At 41.2% G+C, this 25098-nt stretch overlaps 1 protein-coding gene across 2 annotated transcripts in view; it reads right to left on the minus strand.

The window, feature by feature from the left end:
* The window catches only part of LOC113114360 (uncharacterized), a 575280-nt gene that overhangs the window by 18678 nt on the left and 531504 nt on the right, over positions 1–25098 (minus strand). For both annotated transcript variants that reach the window (XM_026281273.1, XM_026281274.1), the window contains 3 exons: positions 11588–11923; positions 7495–7587; positions 7109–7213 (listed from right to left, as the gene is read on the minus strand). In XM_026281273.1, coding sequence (XP_026137058.1) covers positions 7109–7213; positions 7495–7587; positions 11588–11923 — 534 coding nt within the window. The remainder of the gene's footprint in view (positions 1–7108; positions 7214–7494; positions 7588–11587; positions 11924–25098) is intronic.

Consider the following 25098-nt stretch of genomic DNA (forward strand, 5'->3'; position numbering starts at 1 on the left):
GCGAAACTTTCTCAACAATGCTTTCTTATATTTTTGGCCCTGATTTGAGGAACCTGAGGTTCTTAAACTCAAGTGTAAGTACTCCTGTTAGTACTTTGGTTGTATATATGATGTTAAGGAATGTTTATGTAAATGAGATGGGGTAAATTTGTTAATGGTGTCACTAAGTTTATTAGTTTGTTTGATGCAGAGGGTTCAACATGCAGGCATATGGAGGCAGCTCAATTATAACTAGGATTCTGATCAAAAAGGGGATTAATTGTCTTCGGTTTGCCAAGAACATCTTTGTAATCTATTGTACATTTTACAAGCTACAGCTCGTATGGTTCCAGGCAGATGTGTCCTCATCAACAATGCACTTAAGTACTGTTTCATCTTGCTCCTACTATCCCTAAGACTGAGTTTGTGGTAGCGAAAGACGCCACTATGATTGTCTGGACTATTCAATGTCTCCCTTGCAACTGAATAACTATGCACATTGTAGTATTACTGACTGTATGGTGATTTGTGGTGTAATACACATGGCTCATTGAAAAGCAAAGGTCTCTGGTCCCTTAATTTCTATATGTAGTATTAAAAGTGTTGTTAAAGCAGGTGTTACAACGTCAATTTTTTTTCACAGAAAGTTTTTCAAAACTCCACCAAAACTGTCTCAGATTATCTTCATAATATCTAAAATTTTTCTACTTTTTGTGTAATTGTCTTTGAAACTGTTTGTAAGGGAGTTCAATGTCCAAACAAATCAATTCAGTACATACAGTCAGGTCCAGAAGTATTCGAACACTACATGAGTTTTTGTTCTTTTAAATTACATACACGACTACCATGGATTTTAAATAAAACAATCAAAATCACTGCTATGCTGATGACACCCAACTCTACTTCTCATTCCAGCCTGATGACCCGACGGTAGCTGCTCGCATTTCAGCCTGTCTGAGTGACATTTCCCGCTGGATGAATGACCATCACCTTCAGCTTAACCTTACAAAGACTGAACTACTGGTGATTCCAGCTAACCCATTGATTCATCACAACTTCTCTATACAGCTGGGCTCGTCAACCATAACTCCTTCGAGGACAGCCAGAAACCTAGGAGTTGTGATGGATCATCAGTTAAGCTTCACTGACCACATTGCTACAACGACCCGGTCCTGCAGGTTTGCCTTATACAACATTAGGAAGATTAGACCCTTCCTGTCAGAGCAAGCAACCCAACTTCTTGTCCAAGCTCTTGTTCTCTCCAGACTGGACTATTGTAATGCTCTCCTGGCTCTTCCTGCATGTACTGTCAAGCCTCTGCAAATGATCCAGAATGCAGCAGCGAGGGTTGTCTTCAATGAGCCAAAAAAAGCTCATGTTACTCCCCTCCTCATCAGGTTACACTGGCTACCAGTAGCTGCTCGCATCAAATTCAAGGTACTGATGCTTGCCTACAAGACAACCACTGGCACGGCACCAACTTACCTAAACTCACTGGTTAAATCCTATGTGCCCTCCAGAAGTTTGCGCTCTGCAAGTGAACAACGTCTTGTGGTGCCATCCCAAAGAAATTCAAAATCACTCTCACGGACCTTTTCCTGGACTGTGCCCAGCTGGTGGAATGACCTCCCAATCTCAATTCGTACAGCGGAGTCTTTACTCACTTTCAAGAAACATCTAAAGACTCATCTTTTTCGCCTGCACTTAACCTACTAACACCAGTACTTTTCCTTTTCTTGTCTTTTTCATTTAATAAAAAAAATATATATATATACACCTGGCTATGCGTTCTATACTAGACTAACTGAGACTTGTCATGGCACTTGTATTCTGTTGTTGTTCTCTTGTTGACCTGACTGCTTCTATTGTTCTCATTTGTAAGTCGCTTTTGTCAGCATTTGACCTCCTGTAGTTTGTCTCCGTGCCTCTAGAGGTCCCCTGTGTTCCCTTCTGTCTTTGTTCTTCTTTGTCTACTCTTGTTAGCGTTATCCAGGTCACCTGTGCCTTGTTTCTGTCAGAGTATTTTAGCTGAGTCTTTCCCTTGTTTGACACTTGGTTTTTGAGTTCAGGCTGCATGATACCAGCTCTGTATTTACTAGTTCTTCCAAGTCCTCCCAAGCTACCTCAAGTAAGGTGTTCCTAGTTATTTGTTTGTTTACACACTCTTGATCTGTTTTCTCCCCTTGTGGAGTTTTTATTTTCCCTTGTGGTTTTGTTTTCCCATTATCTCTCTTGTTATTAATTCCTCTGTCTGAGAAGAACTTTTGTTGGATTTTTTGGCTTGCAAAGTCCTTTTTTTTTAATAAACCATAATTGCTTGGAGAACTGCCTTGAGTATTTCAGTTGGGTCCAACACCTCAGCCTCTGTGGCCTAGTGGCAGATCTCTCACCCACCACACCAGAGACCCGAGTTCTAGCCCGGCCCGTGACAGAAAAACCAAGTCACTCATGGACCCAGAAACACTCAGTTCCAAGGACCTATTTACAGTGATTGCTCAACATGAGGCATCCTTTCAGCGCCATGAAGCTGTTCTCAGCCAACAAGAAGAGCTAATGACCAAACATTCTCAACTCCTGGCTGATGTGATGAGCTCCATCCGCCAGCTATTTGAACGCCTCCCGGGTGCTTCACCTCCTGTGGCTGAACCCCGACTACCGCCTCCTAAGCGGATCCTAGAGATCCCAGTTTCTGCCAGGGTTTCCTCACCCAGTGTTCTCTCACTTTCGAGCTCCAACCATCAAGCTTCCCTACGGATCGCCCTTCTCTCGGACAAAGCACTCTCTTGGGCCTCAGCAGTGTGGCAATCCCAGGACGCCTGTTGTAAGTCGTACATGGCCTTCGTGGAAGAGTTCAAGCGAGTGTTTGATCATCCTGTCAGTGGTCGGGAGGCTTCTAAGCGCCTACTCACTCTCCGTCAGGGTCCCCGAAGCACTGCAGATTATGCCATTGAGTTTCGGACCATAGCTGCAAAAAGTGGATGGAACGATGAGGCACTGAGGGTCTGCTTTCAGGGAGGGTTGTCTGAGCCCCTTCAAGATGAGTTAGCCACTCGAGAAACGCATGAAGATCTAGACCTATCCTTGGCGAAGAAACTTAATATCCCCACACAACTTCTTCCTCACTCCCAGGCAGTCACTGCTTTGGATGGCAGACCTCTGGAACAGGGCAAAGTTACAGAGGCCACTCAATCCCTGCGACTTACCATCTTTCAACACCAGCAGGAGGAGACCATCTATCTTATTGACTCCCCTGAGTACCCTGTTATCCTGGGTCACCCTTGGCTGTGCAGACACAATCCCCATATCGACTGGCCCACTGGCACTATCCTAAGCTGGGGCTCTACTTGCCAACTCTCCTGCCAACTTCAGAGTTCCCCAGCCCCTTGTCCCGAGTTTCAAGAGTCTATCGACCTGTCTCGAGTCTCCAGAGTTTATCATAAGTTTAAGGCAGTGTTCAGCAAGTCCCGGGCCACCTCCTTACCACCTCACCGCGCTTATGACTGTGCTATTGAATTACTCCCTGGCTCTTGCCCTCCCAGGGGTCGGATCTTCTCCCTGTCTCCCCCAGAGTGCTCAGCTATGGATCTCTACATTAAGGAGTCCTTGGCAGCCGGTATCATCCGTGCCTCAACCTCCCCAGCTGGGTTAGGTTTCTTCTTTGTTCAGAAGAAAGACGGGGGTCTTAGGCCTTGTATTGATTACCGGGGCCTCAACAAGTTCACGGTTCGTAATCGATACCCTCTACCACTCATGGCCACTGCCTTTGAACTGCTTCAAGGAGCCTCTGTTTTCACTAAACTGGATCTCCGCAACGCTTACCATCTTGTGCGGATCCGGCAGGGAGACGAATGGAAGACTGCCTTCAACACCCCCACAGGCCACTATGAGTATCTCGTAATGCCGTTCGGACTCACCAATGCCCCCGCAGTGTTCCAAGCACTAATTAATGATGTCCTCCGGGACCTTCTTAATCAATTCGTCTTTGTATACCTTGACGATATTCTCATTTTTCAAAGTCACTGGAGGAGCATGAGGGGCATGTAAGCAGGGTTCTCCAGAGACTCCTTGATAATCACCTCTACGTAAAGCCAGAGAAGTGCGAATTTCATGTTACCCAGGCTCAGTTTCTCGGATTCATTGTCACTCCTGGCCACCTGGAGATGGACCCTAAGAAGGTAGAGGCGATCCACAACTGGCCCATACCTACTAATGTGAAGGAGGTACAACGTTTCATTGGCTTTGCAAACTTCTACAGGAAGTTCATTAAGAATTTCAGCTCTGTTGTTGCCCCCTTGACAGCACTTACTAAGGGAGGAGGTACCAAGGTTCAGTGGAGTCTGGAGGCAGCGGGGGCCTTCGAAGATCTCAAGCGCCATTTTACGTCCGCTCCTATTCTTCTGATCCCTGACCCAGACAGACCTTTGGTGGTGGAGGTGGATGCCTCAGAGGTGGGGGTGGGGGCCATCCTGTCGCAGAGAGGTACAGATGGAAAGTTACACCCTTGCGCCTTCATGTCTCGTCGCCTGTCGGATGCCGAGTGCAACTACCACGTGGGGGATCGTGAGTTGCTTGCAGTTAAACTGGCCTTGGAGGAGTGGCGCCACTGGCTCGAGGGGGCCCAGCACCCTTTCCAGGTTCTCACGGACCACAAAAACCTGGAGTATCTCCAGCAGGCTAAGCGGTTGAATCCTCGGCAAGCTAGGTGGTCACTATTTTTTAATCGATTCCAGTTTCTCCTATCTTACAGACCTGGCACCAAGAACGTCAAGCCAGATGCCCTGTCTCGAGCCTACTCCCCTGAGACACAAGAGAAGCCTTTGACTCCAATAATTCCGAGGTCTTGTATTGTCGCGCCCCTTCAGTGGGAACTGGAAAGAATGGTGCGAGAGGCCCTTGCCCATGAGCCCGATCCAGGTGGTGGTCCCCCTGGACGCCTGTTCGTTCCTCTAGCGGCCCGATCCCGGGTCTTGCAGTGGGCTCATGAGTCTCCCTTGACTTGCCATCCAGGAAGTGCCCGCACCCTTGACTTTCTCCAGCGGCGGTTTTGGTGGCCATCCATCAAGAGGGACGTTAAAGTCTATGTGGAGGCCTGCTCCGTATGCAACCAAGGGAAGTCTGCACATCAGCGACCTCAGGGACTGCTCCGTCCCTTACCTATTCCCCGCAGGCCATGGTCCCATCTCTCCCTGGACTTTGTTACGGGCTTCCGCCATCCAAGGGCAATACAGTCATCCTGGTGGTTGTAAACCAGTTCTCCAAAGCGGCCCGGTTCATTCCCCTGCCCAAGCTGCCTTCAGCCAAGGAGACTGCGGAGCTCCTCATGAACCATGTCTTCCGGATATTTGGTATTCCCCTGGACATTGTCTCTGACCGAGGTCCCCAGTTCTCATCCCGGTTCTGGGGAGCCTTCTGCAGGCTTTTTGGGGCAACGGCCAGCCTATCGTCTGGGTTCCATCCGGAGTCTAATGGCCAGACGGAACGTATTAATCAGGACCTGGAGACCACCCTACGGTGTATGGCGGCTAACAATCCCACGTCTTGGGCCACCTATATTATTTGGGCTGAATATGCCCATAACACCCTCCAGTCCTCGGCCACTGGACTATCCCCCTTTGAATGCCAGTTTGGTTATACCCCTCCATTATTCCCAGAGGAAGAGGCACAAGTTGGTGTTCCCTCGGCCCAACGCTTTGTCCAACGCTGTCGGCTTACATGGAGGAAGGCCAGACATACCCTCCTTCGGACTTCCCAGAGGTACCAGGTTCAGGCTAATCGTCGCCGTCGGACAGCCCCCAACTTTCGAGCTGGTCAAAGAGTTTGGCTATCTACTAAGCACCTGCCCCTCCAGGTCGAATCCAAGAAACTCTCCCAGAAATACATCGGCCCTTTTCGCATAGCAAGGAAAGTTAACCCTGTTTCTTATCGTTTATTTCTCCCACGTTCCCTTAGAATTAACCCCACATTTCATGTCTCTTTACTAAAACCTGTCTTGTCTTCTCCGTTTGCTCCCCCGCACAGGCCCCCTCCACCTCCCAGGATCATCAACGGCCAGCCAGCCTACACAGTGCGCCAGATACTGGACTCCCGGAGGGTCCAGAACTCATTACAATATCTGGTGGACTGGGAGGGCTATGGGCCAGAGGAGCGCTCCTGGGTTCCAGCCAAAGACATCCTTGACCCAAGTTTAATCCGGGAGTTTCACACCCGGAGGCCCGGGTGTTCTGGAAGGAACGTCAGGGGCCGTTCCTAGAGGAGGGGGTCCTGTCAGCATTTGACCTCCTGTAGTTTGTCTCCGTGCCTCTAGAGGTCCCCTGTGTTCCCTTCTGTCTTTGTTCTTCTTTGTCTACTCTTGTTAGCGTTATCCAGGTCACCTGTGCCTTGTTTCTGTCAGAGTATTTTAGCTGAGTCTTTCCCTTGTTTGACACTTGGTTTTTGAGTTCAGGCTGCATGATACCAGCTCTGTATTTACTAGTTCTTCCAAGTCCTCCCAAGCTACCTCAAGTAAGGTGTTCCTAGTTATTTGTTTGTTTACACGCTCTTGATCTGTTTTCTCCCCTTGTGGAGTTTTTATTTTCCCTTGTGGTTTTGTTTTCCCATTATCTCTCTTGTTATTAATTCCTCTGTCTGAGAAGAACTTTTGTTGGATTTTTTGGCTTGCAAAGTCCTTTTTTTTTTTTAATAAACCATAATTGCTTGGAGTACTGCCTTGAGTATTTCAATTGGGTCCAACACCTCAGCCTCTGTGGCCTAGTGGCAGATCTCTCACCCACCACACCAGAGACCCGAGTTCTAGCCCGGCCCGTGACAGCTTTGGATAAAAGCGTCTGCTAAATGATTAAATGTATAATGTTATTGAAGTAAAGACTTACAGGTTCATTTTAAGAGTTTCCACAAAAATGACAATAACCATTTAGGACTGACAGTTTCAAAGACAATTACACCAAAAGTAGAAACATTATAGATTTTATGGAAGATGATCTGAGACATCATTATAAGCTACAAATCTTCTCCGAATTTTAATGCATAATAATCCATGAGTTTGGCTCTGTAATTGCTGCTTGCATTGAAAAGTACAACATTTTAACCTTCTTCAGTTCATATATGAACGACAGATTCAAAAGCGACTGACCTGGTGTTGACTTCAGCTGTTTTTTCTTGTAAACGTAACATACGATGGTGAACAGCAGAATCAGCATCAGAGCAGCGCAGCCAAAAGCAATCACAATGAGCAAAACTATGGAAGAAAAACACAAGGTCATTTAAATCAAACTCCAAAACTGCTTCGAACAGCTCATTTACACCAACTGCAACACAATAAACAACTACATGCATTTAACAGCACATTGAATTAGTTCAAAATCATATTAGCTATAGTCTTTATCACTGCCATTTATATGTTTGGATTTATTTGTATTTGACTGTATATGTCGTAGCTCAACACTCACACTTCCATCTCTCTTTAGGGCTTGGAGTGACATTCGTGGTGACATTCATACCAGCCGATGAGAAACTTACCATTTTCTAATGTCTGTGAGCTTCTGGTTACTGCAGAGGTCACATTAGAGGTCACATTAGAGGTCACAGAGGTCACAGCTGCAGTAGTTGACCCTGAAATAAAACATCAGCACAGAATCAGCTGCTTTCTCTTTTAATAGAAATCACTGCATTTTAAAGAATTAATTGGCCAGTTGAGAGAATTTATTTGTCTGAATCTCATGAAACATGTAAAGGAGACGTACAGGTCACATATCAGTTCAAAATCAAAACAGTAAGTAGTACATACTATTTTGAATACATTTTCATTGCATGTTTTAGGGGCATTCGACTGTATTTGTCCCTCAAATTATATTTCTGATAAATAAGGAAAATCCAAAGAAAGAAAAAAAGGTGTGGCAATTTTCCATTTCAATTAAAGGTATGAGACAAAATAATATTTATTTTCCTGCATGAAAAGGTATACATTCATACAGTCAGTCAGGGTTGGCTGTAGACTGCAACAAATGCGGATGCTTTGTCCTCATCCAGTCATAATTCATATTAAACATGTATGTCCATTTAAAGTGTCCAACTATGTCCTCCAGATGCGTTTCTAAGATTTGAATGTAAATCTTTTTCTAAGGAGCCAGGATGTCTAAGAAACTAAAATAACATCTCTGTCTAACCTTAACCCTTGCACACACACACACACACTGAAGCAATCAGAGACACTCTAAAGAACACTCTCTAGTACAGTGAAACAAATAATACGGAAAATAAAATTTCCTCCACACAAACTAGTACCAATTATTAAAGGGGGGGGGGGGCTGAAATGCTATTTCATGCATACTGAGTTTTTTACACTGTTAAAGAGTTGGATTCCCATGCTAAACATGGACAAAGTTTCAAAAATTTATTTGTACGTTTGAAGGAGTACTTCCGGTTTGTCACAAGTTTCGGAAAGTTTTTTTTCAAGTATGGCTCTGTGTGACGTTAGATGGAGCGGAATTTCCTTATATGGGTCCTGAGGCACGTCTGCCGGAAGAGCGCGCGCTCCCGTATAGCAGAGCACTGAGAGCACAACAGACTTCACTGATCAGAGCGAGAGCGTCGCGAAATGTCACAAAAGAAGTGTGTTTTTGGTCTCCAGGGCAAGACAACCTTGCACAGATTACCTAAAGAGAAACAGCATTAAGGGACCAGTGGATGGAGTTTATTTTTACAGAGCATCAACGGAGTTGATTTGTGTTTGTTCCCTGCATTTCGAAGATGCTTGTTTTACAAACAAGGCCCAGTTTGACACCGGATTTGCACATCGTTTATTTCTTAAGGATGATGCAGTCCCAACGAAAAAGGGTCACGATCGTGTGTTGGAACTGTAACGGAAACAGGTCAATTTAGCTCAAAGGGAATCATTTAAGATTTTAAGGGAATTTGAACAGAATCACTGTTTCACGGCTGTTCATGGAGACGCGCCTGCGGTTCAGTGAACGAGCCGTTTAACATCAAATCTGCGCTGGATACTAATATCCAAACTATAGTGAAAACACTATCAATTAGCACAGTAACAAGATCGGCAGTTTAAGACATTAACTTGTAAGCACAAAACACAAGATACTTCTCTTTTCAATATGAATAAGGCTTTATTAGATAAATCTAAGACATATAAACTAATCTAACAAATAAACGCACGCACTCACACATTCACACAAGTTGCAGGAAGATCGAAAAGTTAGGAAAAGATGAGTTTAAGAGAATGGAAATATGGAATCCCAAGTTTACAGCAATACGTTAAATTGCATAGACATGAACATCCATCAATCACGTAATTAGCGCTCGCATTGAGTTCCTCAATGGGGTTAAAATTATATTAGATACACCAGCACAACAAATATCTGAGAATACGTTGCCTTCGTTTCCTGTGAAAGGGACTCCCGTTGAAAGGGGTATCCCGGTGTCGCTGATTGGCTTGAAGTTCAGTTGGCTGAAGTGACGTCTTGGGGAGCCCGTGCTTGGGCGTTGGCTGAAGCTGGAGTTGTGTGGCTGGTTGGAGTTCAAACGCGCAGACGAGGTTGACGTTACAAAACTTAACTCAGAACACGAAATAAAAATGGAAATGGAAAAGAAAAGAAATAACGTTTGGCGAGACTAGGTTGTGTTCCTTCTCATCGTGGCATAGTAGCAGCAGGCAGGCACGCTGGAACCGCGCTCAAAGAACAATGATAAATAACCGCATGGCTAGATGCTACAAGCTAAAGCTAGGTAGCAAAGCTACAAGCTAGAAGCTAAGAGCAGGCATGACTAATAGCATGACTGATAGCAGGAGCAAGGCTGGAACTAAAAGCAGACTAAAAGCAAAATTTCATGGCGTCCAAAGTATTTAAACTTCCTTGTTGGCCACCCCTCAAATGTTGCCTTGACCAATCAGATATGGTCTTGGCTCGGGGGGGGGGGGGTATCATAAATCATTTGTTTATCTTACCAAGCATGTGGTTCTTGCCTCACAGGGTCTAATTTTGGACATGATTCCTATAACACGATTATGATATATTTTACAAATAAATGATTGTCAGGACAATATCAAGCAAGAAAATTCGATTATATCAATACTAGACATGACTATGTATCCTATAGTTATCAAAAGACATACACAATAAGTGATTATACATGATAGTCAAATGTGTGGGTTACACATAAATGAATATGGAGTTAAGCAATGGAATGATTCATTTATAAGTCGTTTTGAGTTCATTCTGGTCCATATATAATGTACAAAAAGCAGTTTCTTTGCCATTCTCTGGCAAAGGGACTTTTCTGTGAAGACAAAGGTTTAAAGCCCTTCCCCCTTAGGAATTTCAGTCTGGTTCTGCTGGCTGGGGGGAAGTCAATGCAAGTATTTAACTTGATCTCCTGGGTTTACATGTGATGTCCAGCGTTGCATTTCAATCACGAACAATAAATTTGACAATCTCTTCTTCGAATTAAAATTGTCAATAATTGTTCTATTGGTGTTAATGTTGAAAGCTGTTGTGTGAACAAGTTGGTTGGTTGGTTATCTTGCTTGGTTGTTGTGGCACTAGAACTGATTTATGACTTCCTGAGGAGTTCGGCTCTCGTTTCAATGCACACAGCTCTGATAGACTCTTTAATTTGTCTGGTTCGACTCATTTCTGCTACAGAACCGCAGGCGGTGAGTAAAACTGCTTCAAATATCTCTGTGTTGTTAACTTAGCTATTGGCGCGTAAGCACATCAAGTAAACAACATGCGATGTTGTCATCAAACTGCACTTTCCACATGTACAGCTTAAAAAACGTCACGCCTCCAGCCTGTCGTGTTTTTCCTGGAAAAATCGGTACAGACTATCTTTCTCTTATGAATATAATAAAACTAAAGACTTTTTGGAGTTATGAAGGATGCAGTACTACTCTATAGGTACTCAAGATTAACAGGATATTGAGTGAAAACAAGCATTTCACCCCCCCTTTAAGTTGCTGAGTGTCAAACCTGACAATATGCTGTGCTGGTCTGAACATGTAGATTATATAGCACTATGGGAAAAGATATAGCGGTGGCCAGGTAATATTCTGCATTTATTCCGTCCTTTAGTTTCACAAAGATGTATTGCAGTCATTAGTTTTATTGCATCTTGAGAACTGCCTTAAAGTTATGGTCAAATGCATCCGAGAAACACCTAAAAACACTTCCAGACCAGTGCTTCCCCATCCACTTCGAGATAATATTGTTGATGTGAATTAATTAGCACAGTTATCATGGCTGTCGTAAAGGTTATATTACATTTCTGACTGTTGGTTTATTTTCATAAGATAATCAAGTATTACACACCCTGTTTTTTATTTTTTATTTAAAAAGCCTGTATATGTGGGATCTTTCACGTCATTTTTTAAAAGCAGTATGCAGTACACAGTTAGCAACACGCTGGTATTTCATTCTTAAAATAGTCTCAGACTCAGTGCAAAGAAAGAGAAGATGCTGTTGACTGAATACTTCAAGATATTAAATAATGAGCTGCAATAAAAACCTTCACAGAGATTCATCTGATTCATTTGCACGAGAGAGAGATCTTTGGAGAACATGAGATTGTAATGAGTCTGATGAGAGAGTTTCTGTACCTTCAACAATCACTTGAAGATCTCGAGATGTTTCTGTGCCGTCTGAGAGAGAGAGTTTTAATCTGTAATTCCCTGAATCTGCTCTGATCACACGGTTTATTATCAGAGTCCCATTAATGACTGTCACTTCAGGTCTGTTATTATAAAGATCACATTCAGTCTTCCTCATCTTGTCATTCTTTACTCTACAGACTGGACCATCTTTTTTGTTGTTTATTCTCTTTATTATCTTCAGATCATATTTACTAGCGTCCTGCACCATCATCAGATTGAGTTTGTGTCCCAGAGCTGTGTAACAGGGATCAGACTGATCAAAACTGCAGAACTGATCCAGACCTGAAGAACAAAACACACAAAAATGTTCCAATCTTTTAGGACATCATGAATTAAAATCAGACACAAATTACACAAACATTGACAGAATTAAAGTTCATCTGAAGAAACACATCAAACAGACTCTTGATCTGATCTCAGTTCATCTCAATAATGCTCATTGTCAGAACCATTTCATCTCTACTTTAAACTTTTACATGCAGGCGTCCAGTGAGGGTCATTCTTGTGTAATCAGTTACATAATACAGACGGAGACTTCCCTCAGATAACAGGAGAGAAGGAGCACACGGTTACACTGGGATATGATAGTAGATATTTGTTCAGGTGAAGGATGGAAATGTGGATTTATTGACTGTTTGTTTGGAAACATAAATCTACAACTGTGAACATTTTAACCTTCAGTTAATAATAAACCAATAGTGTGTGTCCATAATCCATTAACAAACACAGTCCAGCATCCCTTGGCTAATTTAAGTTGTAGACTTACAATCATCTTCACAATAAACAGATTTGTATCATTTGTGTGTCTTCTGACTTGAAGAGACATTTACATGCAGGAAAATCACACGCTTACTCTTCAAAGTGGAGACAGGGTGGCAGGGTATCATATTTTATGAAGAGACATAATTTTTTCAATCCTATTAAAATGCCAAAAGGCTGGTAATAATAATAATACTCCTCTGATACAAACTGTTTCAGAAGATCAGGAAACACTGTGACTAGATCTCTGCAGACTCTTAATGTAATATTAACTCAAATGTTTTTATGTCAGAGATTGATCTGATTGATCAGCATCATAAGAGTCTGATGTGAAAGTGACTCACATGCAGCAGTTTGCAGCAGCATCAGTCCAAAGATGAGCATCATTTCTCTAAAGTCCAGTTTCAGAAGAACTCAATCCCAGCAGAAGAGTGTGACGCTGCTTCAGATCGTCTGTGTTCTGGCTCTCATCAAGACAAGCGTCTTCACGGTGAGACTCACACTCGACTGACACACGAGGAAACATCTGACCGCTTCACTGAGGAAAGAGGAAGTTTCTTCTTCTGGGGGAAGACACATGCTGTTAGTTTGCACTATAATACATCTGAAATAAGAGAAACTAGAGAAAGAAAGAACTAGTATCCGACACATTTTCTAAAAAAAGTGCAAAAAATCTTGTTTTAGAAGCAACTAGTGGACAGGATTTGTTTCTGAGTGAAGTAAAATGAATAGTAATACAAATGACGTCACAGATTGTGTTTCAGATCAAATAAAACAGTATCTTTCCTGTATTAATGAAATGCTCTGGACAGTTTGATTGAGAGTAAAGCAGAATCAGCTCTACATGCAGCTGTGTGTATTGAGTGTGTGCTGCTGTTTGACTCAGTTCTAGTCAGTTCACATGTGAATGAAGAGAGGATTGTGATCTTCTGTTGACTGGAGCAGAGACTCATGGGACTCGTTGAGTTTGTAGCTGCTCAGAGCTGCTGATGTAGAGAGCGCCACCTGCAGGAGAAAACTACAACTACATCTGCACTCTTTCACAGCCATCTGATCTCATTTCATTCAGAACAACAGGATTGAAAAGTTAAATGTACATATAAGGAACAGCTGGAGGACCAATTTGCAACTTATTAGGTCAATTGGCAACATGATAGGGTCTAAAAAGAGCCTGTGTCTAACAGTGTCTATCAGAAGTCAAGTAGGGCAGAGGATCACCAATTCCTCAAATGCTGCGGTGAATAATAGTGGAGCTATATGAGAAAGGAGTTTCTCAGAGAAAAATTGCAAAGAGTTTGAAGTTATCATCATCTACAGTGCATAAAATCATCCAAAGATTCAGAGAATCTGGAACAATTAGACGGCACTGCATCACATACAGGAATGCTACTTTAATGGGAATCACAACATGGGGTCAGGAATACTTCCAGAAAACATTGTTGTTGAACACAATCCACCATGCCATTCGCCATTGCTGTCTAAAACTCAAAAAAAAAAAAAGAAAAAAAGAAGCCATATCTAAACATGATCCAGAAGCGCAGGTGTTTTCTCTGGGCCAAGGCTCATTTTAAACTGTCTGTGGCAAAGTGGAAAACTGTTCTGTGGTCAGACGAATCAAAATTTGAAGTTCTTTTTGGAAAACTGGGATGCCATGTCATATGGACTAAAGAGGACAAGGACAACCCAAGTTGTTATCAGCGCTCAGTTCAGAAGCCTGCATCTCTGATGGTATGGGGTTGCATGAGTGCGTGTGGCATGGGCAGCTTACACATCTGGAAAGACATCATCAATGCTGAAAGGTATATCCAAGTTCTAGAACAACATATGTTCCCATCCAGACATCATCTCTTTCAGGAAAGACTTTGCATTTTCCAACATGACAATGCCAGACCACATACTGCATCAATTACAACATCATGGCTGCATACAAGAAGGATCCGGGTACTGAAATGACCAGCCTGCAGTCCAGATCTTTCACCCATAGAAAACATTTGGCACATCATAAAGAGGAAGATGTGACAAAGAAGACCGAAGACAGTTGAGCAAGTAGAAGCCTGTATTAAACACGAATGGGACAACATTCCTATTCCTAAACTTGAGCAACTTGTCTCCTCAGTCCCCAGACGTTTGCAGACTGTTATAAAAAGAAGAGGGGATGCCACACAGTGGGAAACATGGCCTTGTCCCAACTTTTTTGAGATGTGTTGATGCCATGAAATTTAAAATCAACGTATTTTCCTTTAAAATTATACATTTTCTCAGTTAAAACATTTGATATGTCATCTATGTTGTATTCTGAATAAAATATTCAAATTTGAAACTTCCAAATCATTGCATTCTGTTTTAATTCACAATTTGTACAGTGTCCCATTTTTTTTGGAATCTAGTTTGAAGTTAAATTCTATACTCGTCTGGACTCGTTAAGGGAATCTTTGGGTAGAAATTGAATTGATTCAATTTATGATCCATAGGTTTTCACTTCGATTCAAGAAAGATTTTTGCTAATTGAGAACGATTCAATTATATTAAATTAAATTAAACATTAAATATTAAATTTGATTAAATTCAATTAACAAACCTGCATTCTTTAAGTACATTCACAGGATTATTTAAATGGTTAGTCGTGGCAAATTACACAGAAGCCTTTATGGTTACAGAACCATATGTTATGTTACGGCATATGTAGAAATTAATGCAAGACAACATAAAAAAAGATCTAAAAAATATTATGTAAAGGCTAACATTTATCAAACCAGGGGTAATTTCAGAAGTGACAGAAATGTAAAATACAATAATTGTATGTCGGCCTATGTATGTATGTTTTATTATAATTTTATTAATTTTTTTTTTAACAAGGAATTCTTATTTCTTACTTTGAATTTGCTGTAAGAAAACAAATACATTGCTGGACAATAATCAATCATTTGTAATCTACATTTCTTTCCCAATTTTAGGGTTGTTTTATAAACTACAAACAATTATTTCAATTTTCTGCACAGAATTAGGTAGGAAATGACCTTTTAGTTTCTGTACTGTAATAAATGATATGTCAATTAGCATTGCATCATTCTTACATTTTATTTGTTTACTGTCTTAATGTTTCAGCAGTTCATTCTGCTTTTTATTCAGATTAGCTGCAGGGATAAATGTCTTTGTCAATATTAGGGTTCTATGAGTGTGAGATCACTTCTGTTACAGTGCAAAACTTCTCATCAAATGAAATACTATAGTATTTAACTTTTTCTCTCCATCAGCAAATGATGAAAGAAAACACACCCGACGTCTGTTTGCTGTAGCAACAAACTCTTTCGGGCATCTGATTATCAGATAAACCTCATGCTCTTACTTCAAGGCTGTTGTTAATTTTGTGGTTATTTGAACAGTTTCCTTCCTACATTCGGTTCAACAACATTGTTAAAAGAACATTTATCATTCAGTGGAACTGTGTGTATGCTTTAGACACATTATATTTTTGCTCCATCCATGCAATAACCATCAATAACTACAACTTGGGTGTTATATTAGACAGCAATTAGTCTTTTGAAAATCATATTTCCAATGTTACAAAAATCTGCATTCTTCCATCTTAGAAGCATTGCCAAGCTACGAAACATGTTATCTGTTTCTGATGCAGAAAAGCTAGTTCATGCATTTATGACCTCTAGACTGGACTATTGTAATGCACTTCTAGGTGGTTGTCCTGCTTCGTCAATAAACAAGCTACAGGTCGTCCAAAATGCAGCAGCTAGAGTCCTTACCAGGTCAAGAAAATATGATCATATAACCCCCAATTTTACAGTCTCTGCACTGGCTACCTATCAGAGTATGTGAGCGGAGCGGAGTGGGAGCGGAGCGTGGAGTGGTGTGATTTTGACAGGAGCGAGGAGCGGATTTTTAAAAAGTCTTTTTTTAAAAAAAAAAAAAGTTGTGGTTTTCACTCACTCCAAGAGCACTCCACCACCGCTCCATCACGAGTACAATTCATGCCAATGGCCCGTAATATAACTGCATATTTAGCAAGTATTCACGTTAAACATATTTAACTATAGCTTGATACAGATGGATCTCTCAAATCAGAAGGTTACAATGACGACAATAGCCGAGCGGGAAGTTATAGGTTAGTTCTCAAGGAGTTTGTCTGTTCCTTTTACTGAATATTTCGGGTCGAAGCATGATTTAAACAGTTACAGTACATTCACACACAATCGCTTTTGCAATAATGCATTCAAACAAATGTAATCTTACAGTGTTACTTCATCTGTATCTGATTTTGAATGAGCAGAAATCTGTAAGAAATGCATTGATCTGTAGATTAAATAAAAATATACTTTTATTTTCATCACAAACAAAATTTGCACAGCAGAATACAGTAATTATATTAATGCATAATATATTAATCAGTTACAAATTATCATAACTTACCTATAAGACCCTAAATGGTTTAGCTCCTGTGTACCTAACTAGCCTTTTACCACGTTACAACCCATCACGCACCCTAAGGTCACAAACGCTGGACTTTTGGTAGTTCCTAGAATAGCAAAGTCCACTAAAGGAGGTAGAGCTTTCTCACATTTGGCTCCAAAACTCTGGAATAGCCTTCCTGATAATGTTCAGGGTTCAGACACACTCTCTCTGTTTAAATCTAGATTAAAAATGCATCTCTTTCACCAAGCATACGAATAATGTATCTTTTAAATTGTGAGTGTAGTTGCATTTGATCAAATGTGCATTTTTATTCATTAGCTTGGGTTAAACTAATTTTACTTTGTTGGATCAGCAGCTATGCTAATGATGTCTCTATTTTGTTTCTCTGTTTTGCCACAGGATTTACATCCCATGGTAACTAGGATTTACACAAGCTCCGGTCTGGATCCAGAACACCTGAGAAGAGATGATGCTGACCCTCAGAGGACCTCAGATGATGCTAACCCTGAATCAACAACAGAACTAAGAAATATTGCTACAAGTGTGACTGCATCGTATAATAATTATTAATTAATAATATTAATAATGTTCATCGTCTGGCTGACTACGTCTTGTATCAATTTTTTTTCTGAGAATCCTGTCAAATGTGCACAAATTGAAAATCACACCCATAAGCTACTACTAAATATTGTAGAAACATAATTTTCTGTAATGTTGCTTTGTAACGATTTGTATTGTAAAAAGCGCTATACAAATAAACTTGAATTGAATTGAATTGAATATGACTTTGTTTTTTCAGAAGTTTAAGTTACCTAAACTTGACTTGCAGGATAATCTGTCACTTGGTGCTAAAATTACAGTCGACAGATAACGTGAAAAAGACAATAAATTCTTTAAAGAATGGAAAAGCATGTGGTCCAGATGGTTTTCCAGCAGAGGTCTACAAAACCTTTGTGGACATCTTAGCTCCTTTACTTACAAGAATGTTCCAGTAAGCTTATGCTGAGAAGAAATTGCCAAAGACAATGCAGCAATCTATTATATCATTAATACCAAAAGATCACAAGGATCCAGAAAAACCTGCATCATATAGACCATTATCAATTCAAAATACAGATTCAAAGATTTTACCAAGTGTCTTGGCAATGCGATTAAATAATGTGATACATACAGTTGCAATCAAAATTATTCAACCCCCTTGACTTGCAAGACAATTTGCTGTGGAGGATAACATTTTATGAAATCAATTTAACAAAGGCATCAGGAAAGTATTAGAGAAAGTTTGTTAATACATTTTTGAGTGATTCTGAGAATGGAACATTGATGAATCATGATAAAATTCGAATTGGCTCTAAACATTCATGTTCAAAATTATTCAACCCCCTTTATTAAGAATCTTTTATTCTTTAAAATCACAAATAAATGCTGTCTGTAAGTGTTTAGAAGCTTCTGTCACCTCTCTACTACAGTTTTGGCCCATTCCACACCTGAAAAAGCTTCCAGATCACTGATAATCTTTGGTTTTCACATTGCCACTGCTTTCTTCAAATTCAACCAGATATTTGAAATGAGAATTAAGCCTGGAGACTGAACAGGTCACTCAAGAACATTCTGTGACTGATCCCTGAACCAAGCAGTAGTAGATTTGGATGTGTACTCTGGGATGACTGTCCTGCAGGAAAGTCCATTGATCATCAGCTTCAGTTTTTGCCCGAAAGGCATCACAATTCTTGTCAAAATGGCCTGACACTTTAAAGAATCCATGATGTCCTTCATACAGTCATGGTTCCACTTCCTTCTACAGTAAAGAAACCCCAAAACAGGACTGATTCACCTCCAAGTTTGAGGATGGAGATGGTGTTCTTCTGCTTATGAGCTTTGCCTTTTTTGCAGCAGACATACCGCTGATCCATGGGTCCAAAAAGTTCCAGTTTGTTCACATCACTCCATATAACATTCCTCCAGAGCTCCACAAGTCTACACAAATTAATTTTATCAAGTTCAAGTTGTCCTTTGTTCTTCTTGATCAAGAGTGGTATTCTGTAAGATGTCTCAACATAAAGGCAATACTTGTCTAGTGTTCTTCTTACACACTGCTTTGAAATGGTTTTCCTCCTTTCATCGGGTCATCTCGCAAGTCTTTGGCTTAACATTGCAGATTTTTCTCAGTTGCTCTGATTAAACATTTTATGATATTGTGCTTTTTCTTCCACAACCTCAAAGGTTTTCTGGTAAAACACACTTTAAGCTAAGGAATAAGGCTGAGAACTGTGTCTCTAGGAGCTTTCAATGTCTTGGAAATCTTCATATAGCCTTAGTCTTTCTAAAGTACTATGATATTTATTCTCTTTTGCTTTTGTGAGATCTCTGTTGACATTTTTGCTACTCAACTTCAACACATGCATGGGCTAACTGTATGTGTAACGGCTCAAGCTAATTCTGTTTTTAATAGAGTTTCTAAAAGCTTAATTGTGTTTTGAGACTGTTTTATTCCCCACCATGGTCTCAAATAAATGATTTAAAAACAGCAATGTTGAATAGGGGTTGAATATTTATGACATAGCAGTATTATTAAAAAATCTTATAACTCAAAAGTATTACATTATATATTGACAATATCACTTTTAATATGCCAATGAACTGTTATAGAGACAATTTTTATTTTATCCTGGATCTTCAGAAAAGCTTGTATTTGTAAAGTACTGCATTTTGATTGCAACTGTTTGGCAGAGTTTATTAAAAAAAGTATATTTTGCTTTCCAGATTTGGAAGGTATAGGTCTGGACAGGGTTCAATTGGAACACCTTCTGTTTATATGTTTCACAAAAATATATACCAAGATTAAGGAAAATTTTATATTGAAAAATATCTGCAAATCTCTCAGTGTTGATCATAAATATTTTGGGCTTGACAAATACTCATTGTTGGCTCCCTTTGCTGATAACCCAGATTTTATACATACCTGTATCGATGCTGGTTTTAATGAGTGGAGAGAAGCTGGTATCACAAGAATATTAAATGTTTATGCAGACAATGCTCTTAAGTCTGTCACAACCTGGCTCAAGGGTCATGACAGAAAAGGGAACGAGGCAGCATAAATAATCAAAAAGTGATTTATTTAACAAAAGAGTCACCAAGCATAACTATTTGAATGCAGACGGTAAGTCTCCGTAACACAAATAAACCCAAACAAAATATAGTAGTCGGCGTGATCAGGCCATGGATGACATCTGGATTGCAGAGAAGAGACCTCCCGAGTAGTTTGACCAAGTGGAGCTTTATCTTCACTAGTTCACAGGTTCCAGGTGCACCCAATCAGCGATCACCTCAACAGAACAAAGATAATTAATCACACAAGGGCCGTCACATTCCCCCCCATAAAGTCGGTGACCCAGAGGGGCCACCGGCAAAACAAATCACAGGTACCATAACCCAATATAATCGAAAACGTTAAATTACAAAATTACCACAACACAATAAATGGCAGAATATTACACAGCCGAAATATACATTAAATTTCAACTTGCGTTTAAGCTACTGCTTCCCTCCATTCCATCTTCAGAAACGCCGACCTGGGAATCAAATTAAGAAAACAGGCATAGGAAAAACAAGTCTTAAGACAACAAGAAGCGGCATCACACTTGGCCAAATTTACAGTCAAACGTGCCGCAGACAACCGGTCAAACAAAGCTTGAATGCATTTAAGATGAGCATGCCATGTGTCACTATAAATAACCAGATCATCTAGATAAACAGAACAACCTTCTAAACCTGACACAACACGATTCATCAAACGTTGGAATGTCGCTGGAGCATTCCTCAAACCAAACGGCATGACTCTATAAGAATAGAGTCCAGATGGTGTAACAAATGCCGACACCTCCTGAGCACGCGCAGACAGCGGAACCTGCCAATATCCTTTAAGCAAGTCAAACTTGCTAACAAATTTGGCAGAACCAACCTGATCTATACAGTCGTCCATACGTGGCAACGGAAAGGAATCTGGTTTAGTGACTGAGTTTACCTTCCTGAAGTCTGTGCAAAATCTAGGCGATTTATCAGCCTTTGGAACCAAAATACACGGTGAAGACCAACTAGAAGGTGACGGGATTGCAATATTATTTTCCAACATGTAAGCAACTTCAGAGTCTAGATATTTAAGTTTCTCTGGAGACATGCGGTAAAAACGCTGTTTAATTGGTTGTGCGTTTCCAACATCAACATCATGTTCGATCCAATTTGTGCATGTAGGAACATCATCAAACAGACATGGATATTTCTGTATCAGATCTGACAACTCACCACGCTTAGATTCAGTCAAATGCAACAACAGACTATCAAGGTTACGAAGGGTCTCAGAATTTTTTAGACGACCATATAACAAACTGTCATCTGGTTCTGGCACTCCATCTACCTCATGTGATTCTGACACTGAACTCACAAGCAAAACCGGATGCACCTGGTCTCTTACTGTCTGGCTTACCTCAGCCTCACGCTTATAATATGGTTTGAGAAGGTTGACATGACATAACTGTGTTGACTTTTTCCGTCCGGGTGTTGCTATTATATAATTCAGGTCAGACCTTCTCTCAACAACTGTATAAGGACCAGCATATTTAGCCTGAAATGGCGAGCTCACAACAGGCATCAGTGCGAGCACTTGATCTCCCGGACTAAACTCTTGATGCTCTGCACAGCGATCATAGTTATTTTTCATCTTACTCTGTGACACTTGCAATTTCTCCCTCGCCATTTCACCTGCTACAAACAAACGATGTTTAAAGCCATTGACAAAATCAATCAAATTTCTGGGTGGTTCTGCCTCCACCAGACCATCTTTTAAAACAGCCAAGGGTCCACGCACTTTGTGTCCAAAAACCAAGTCATTAGGACTAAAACCTATACTTTCCTGCACAGCTTCTCTTGCAGCCAACATAAGCCAGGGAAGACCCTCCTCCCAGTCTCTATCCAGCTCTGTGCAATATGCACGCAGGAGAGACTTCAAAGTCTGATGGAATCTTTCCAAGGCCCCCTGACTCTGTGCATGATAGGCTGATGATTGGTTATGACTGACACGCAACAATTTCAAAATTTGACCAAACATGTGCGAAGAAAAGTTGGACCCCTGATCGCTCTGGATGACCTTCGGAATGCCAAAGACCGAAATGAACTGACTTAGAGCTTTCACTACTGCCTTAGTGGTAATTGCTCTCAATGGATATGCAGCAGGATACCGAGTATTCTGACACATAACAGACAGCAGGTATTTACAGCCAGACTTAGAGCATGGTAACGGACCCACACAGTCCACAATCAGGTGCTCAAATGGCTCATTCCTAACCAAAATGGGTTGTAATGGAGCAGGTTTAACATACTGATTGGGCTTACCCGTTAACTGACACACGTGACATGTCTTAATGTATGTTGCAACATCTTTTTTCAACCGTGGCCAAAAGAAATGCTTCAAGACACTAAGATAAGTCTTTTTCACACCAAAGTACCCACTCTCATCATGAGCAACTTTTAAGACAAGAGGACGAAATTTAGTCGGTACCACCAACTGAACGATAGCATCCCCAACAAAGTCAGTACCCAGAATCAACCATTTCCTAAGCAACAAGCCTTTTTGTAAGAAATACCCACTTGCTACACTGTTGATCTCCTTAGCAGATACAACACAATTAAACATTTCTTTAAGGGAAGAGTCACTTTGCTGTTCCTGTATCAACTCAATTTTTGACACCGATAGTGGAAAGTCCGACATCGATGGAGTCACGAACTCTACTTCACCCTCATCAGACTCCCTCTCAAACTCCACTTTACTCATAGCTCGTGTACTTACACAGGCTGAGAAAACTTGAGGTAAATCAGCGGCAATATGGTCAACAACAGACTTAACTGGGCAAGATGCAACGACTGGCAAGGGAGTAGTGTCAGCCCAAACATGGCTACCGGCCAGCCCGTTACCCAGAATGAAATGAATCCCCTCAATGGGCAACGCTGGACGTACTCCTACATTTACCTCTCCTTTTACCAGTTCACAGTCCAAGATCAACTTATGTAACGGTATGGGTAAAACAGTTAAACCCATACCACGACTTAGTATGCATTCACCCGTGTCAGTTTCTTCTGACAATGACAACACAGATCCCACAATATAAGAGTCATAGGCCCCTGTGTCCCTCAGAATTTTTACTGGAACCCTAACCTCACTTCCTACCAGTGACACAAACCCATCTCTTATAAAAGGGGCATAAGCTGCCAAGACATCCAGTTCAAGCTCTGTTGTAAGTAACTCAGACACACAGTCCGTAACAACCGGTGCCGCGGCTGCCACAGGATTAACCTTAGATAATACTTTTTTATTTCTAAAATGCAGCAGCGGACAATCAGCCTTCCAGTGACCCTCTTCATGACAGTAGTTACAGTTAGTGTCAACATTACCTCGCGATACTGCTTCTAACTTCGGTGCACCAGCTCTCCAAGAATGCTCACATGTTATAGCACGCCCTCTAAAACTCCCTTTATGGAGTAACAAATACTCATCTGCTAATTCAGCCGCACCTGCCGCCGTGACGCACTTTCTCTCACTAACATATGTTGCAATATAGCCAGGAAGCATGTTTTTGAACTGCTCCAAAACAACAAGGTCACACAGATGCCCAAAAGTAGTGACCTCCAGCGCATCCAACCAACGTTTAAAATGACCAGTTATGTCTCGAGCAAACTCCATATAAGTTTGACCAGTGCGTCTTTCCCAGGACCTAAAACGTTGGCGATACGCTTCTGGTACCAGCTCATACGCCTTTAACACAGCAGACTTGATTTTTACAAAGCTAGAGCTATCTTCTGCGCTCAAGGATGAATAAGCTTCCTGCGCTCGTCCTGTCAGCACACACTGAAGCATCAAAGCACAATCTGCTTCAGGCCAACCTCTAGCTTTAGCAACACGCTCAAATAATATAAAAAAAGTATCCGGGTCTTTTTCATTAAACTGTGGCAGTAGTCTTAAATTATTAATATCAAAGGAACACCCAGTTCTAGACAACTGCACACTCTGATCTTCAGTGGACCCCTTACTATTATTTGCCAAAGATAATCGGCGCCCTTCCAGATCTAATTTGGCCTGCTCGATTTCTTGCCGAATCCTCTCCACCTCAATCTGCTGTTTAATTTGCAACTCATGTTTACATTTGTCATGATCAAGCTGAATCAACAACAGTTCTTTCTGTTGGTCAAATGTTAAGCCTTGAGTCTGGATAAGTACGCCAGCAGAAACTGGAGAATCCTCTTTCTCGTCTACAGCCAACACACCCTTCTCCCTCAACTCAGACTTCAAAACTACCTTAATGTTCTCTTTAAGGCGTTTGTCCCCTACCACTATAGAGAAGTGCTCTGCAATCTTCAGTAGCTGCTCTCTAGTACAACGCTCCAACGCCTCTTCAGACGGCGCTGCAATAAATGCATCACAATCTGCCATTATAACAATTGGCACATCAAAACCACAGCAACAGACCCAGCAAGACAATGTAGCTTCCTCGTGTGTACTAAAAGGACTAAACCTCAAATGGTATGGAGTTTTCCCGCTATCTTGATCAACCCAGCTAACTAACTCATCCCTAGTCTTCATGCAGCTACTTGTGGTGGGTATTTATGCACTAATGACCACTGGCTTGGAAGAGCAACTAGCATGCTAGCGACCCTCCCAAAACCATGGACATGCTCCCAAGCTGAAAGCTTCACCCACGTTCGCCACAACACTACCAAGGACCCGCACAACAAGCCCAAAAGTGGACCGTCGCTACAGCCTACAAGAGAAAACTCCAACCACTTTTGAAAACAATATGCACACAAGGACCCACAACATTCACCTGGATTATCTGTTGACTGTAACAACAAATAATTTGTAAAAGAAACAATCACCTACAAGTTTTCAAATGCCAAAACCAACCTTCACTTACCCTGCTCAACCAACAAACAAATCACTACAACACTACCCCAAATGAACAAATGAGCAAACAAACAATTACCAAAGTAAAACAAACTTCTTACCATTCGCACAAGCTGCCACGCTCCCAACAACTAGAACCTTATACATAGGCCTACCTATTAAACATTGACATCTTATTAAATTGCCTGAATTCTAAGACCGAGACGAGCCCCCATTTTGTCACAACCTGGCTCAAGGGTCATGACAGAAAAGGGAACGAGGCAGCATAAATAATCAAAAAGTGATTTATTTAACAAAAGAGTCACCAAGCATAACTATTTGA

The sequence above is a fragment of the Carassius auratus genome, chromosome 14, assembly GCF_003368295.1.
Source record: "Carassius auratus strain Wakin chromosome 14, ASM336829v1, whole genome shotgun sequence".
Classification (NCBI taxonomy): Eukaryota; Metazoa; Chordata; class Actinopteri; order Cypriniformes; family Cyprinidae; genus Carassius; species Carassius auratus.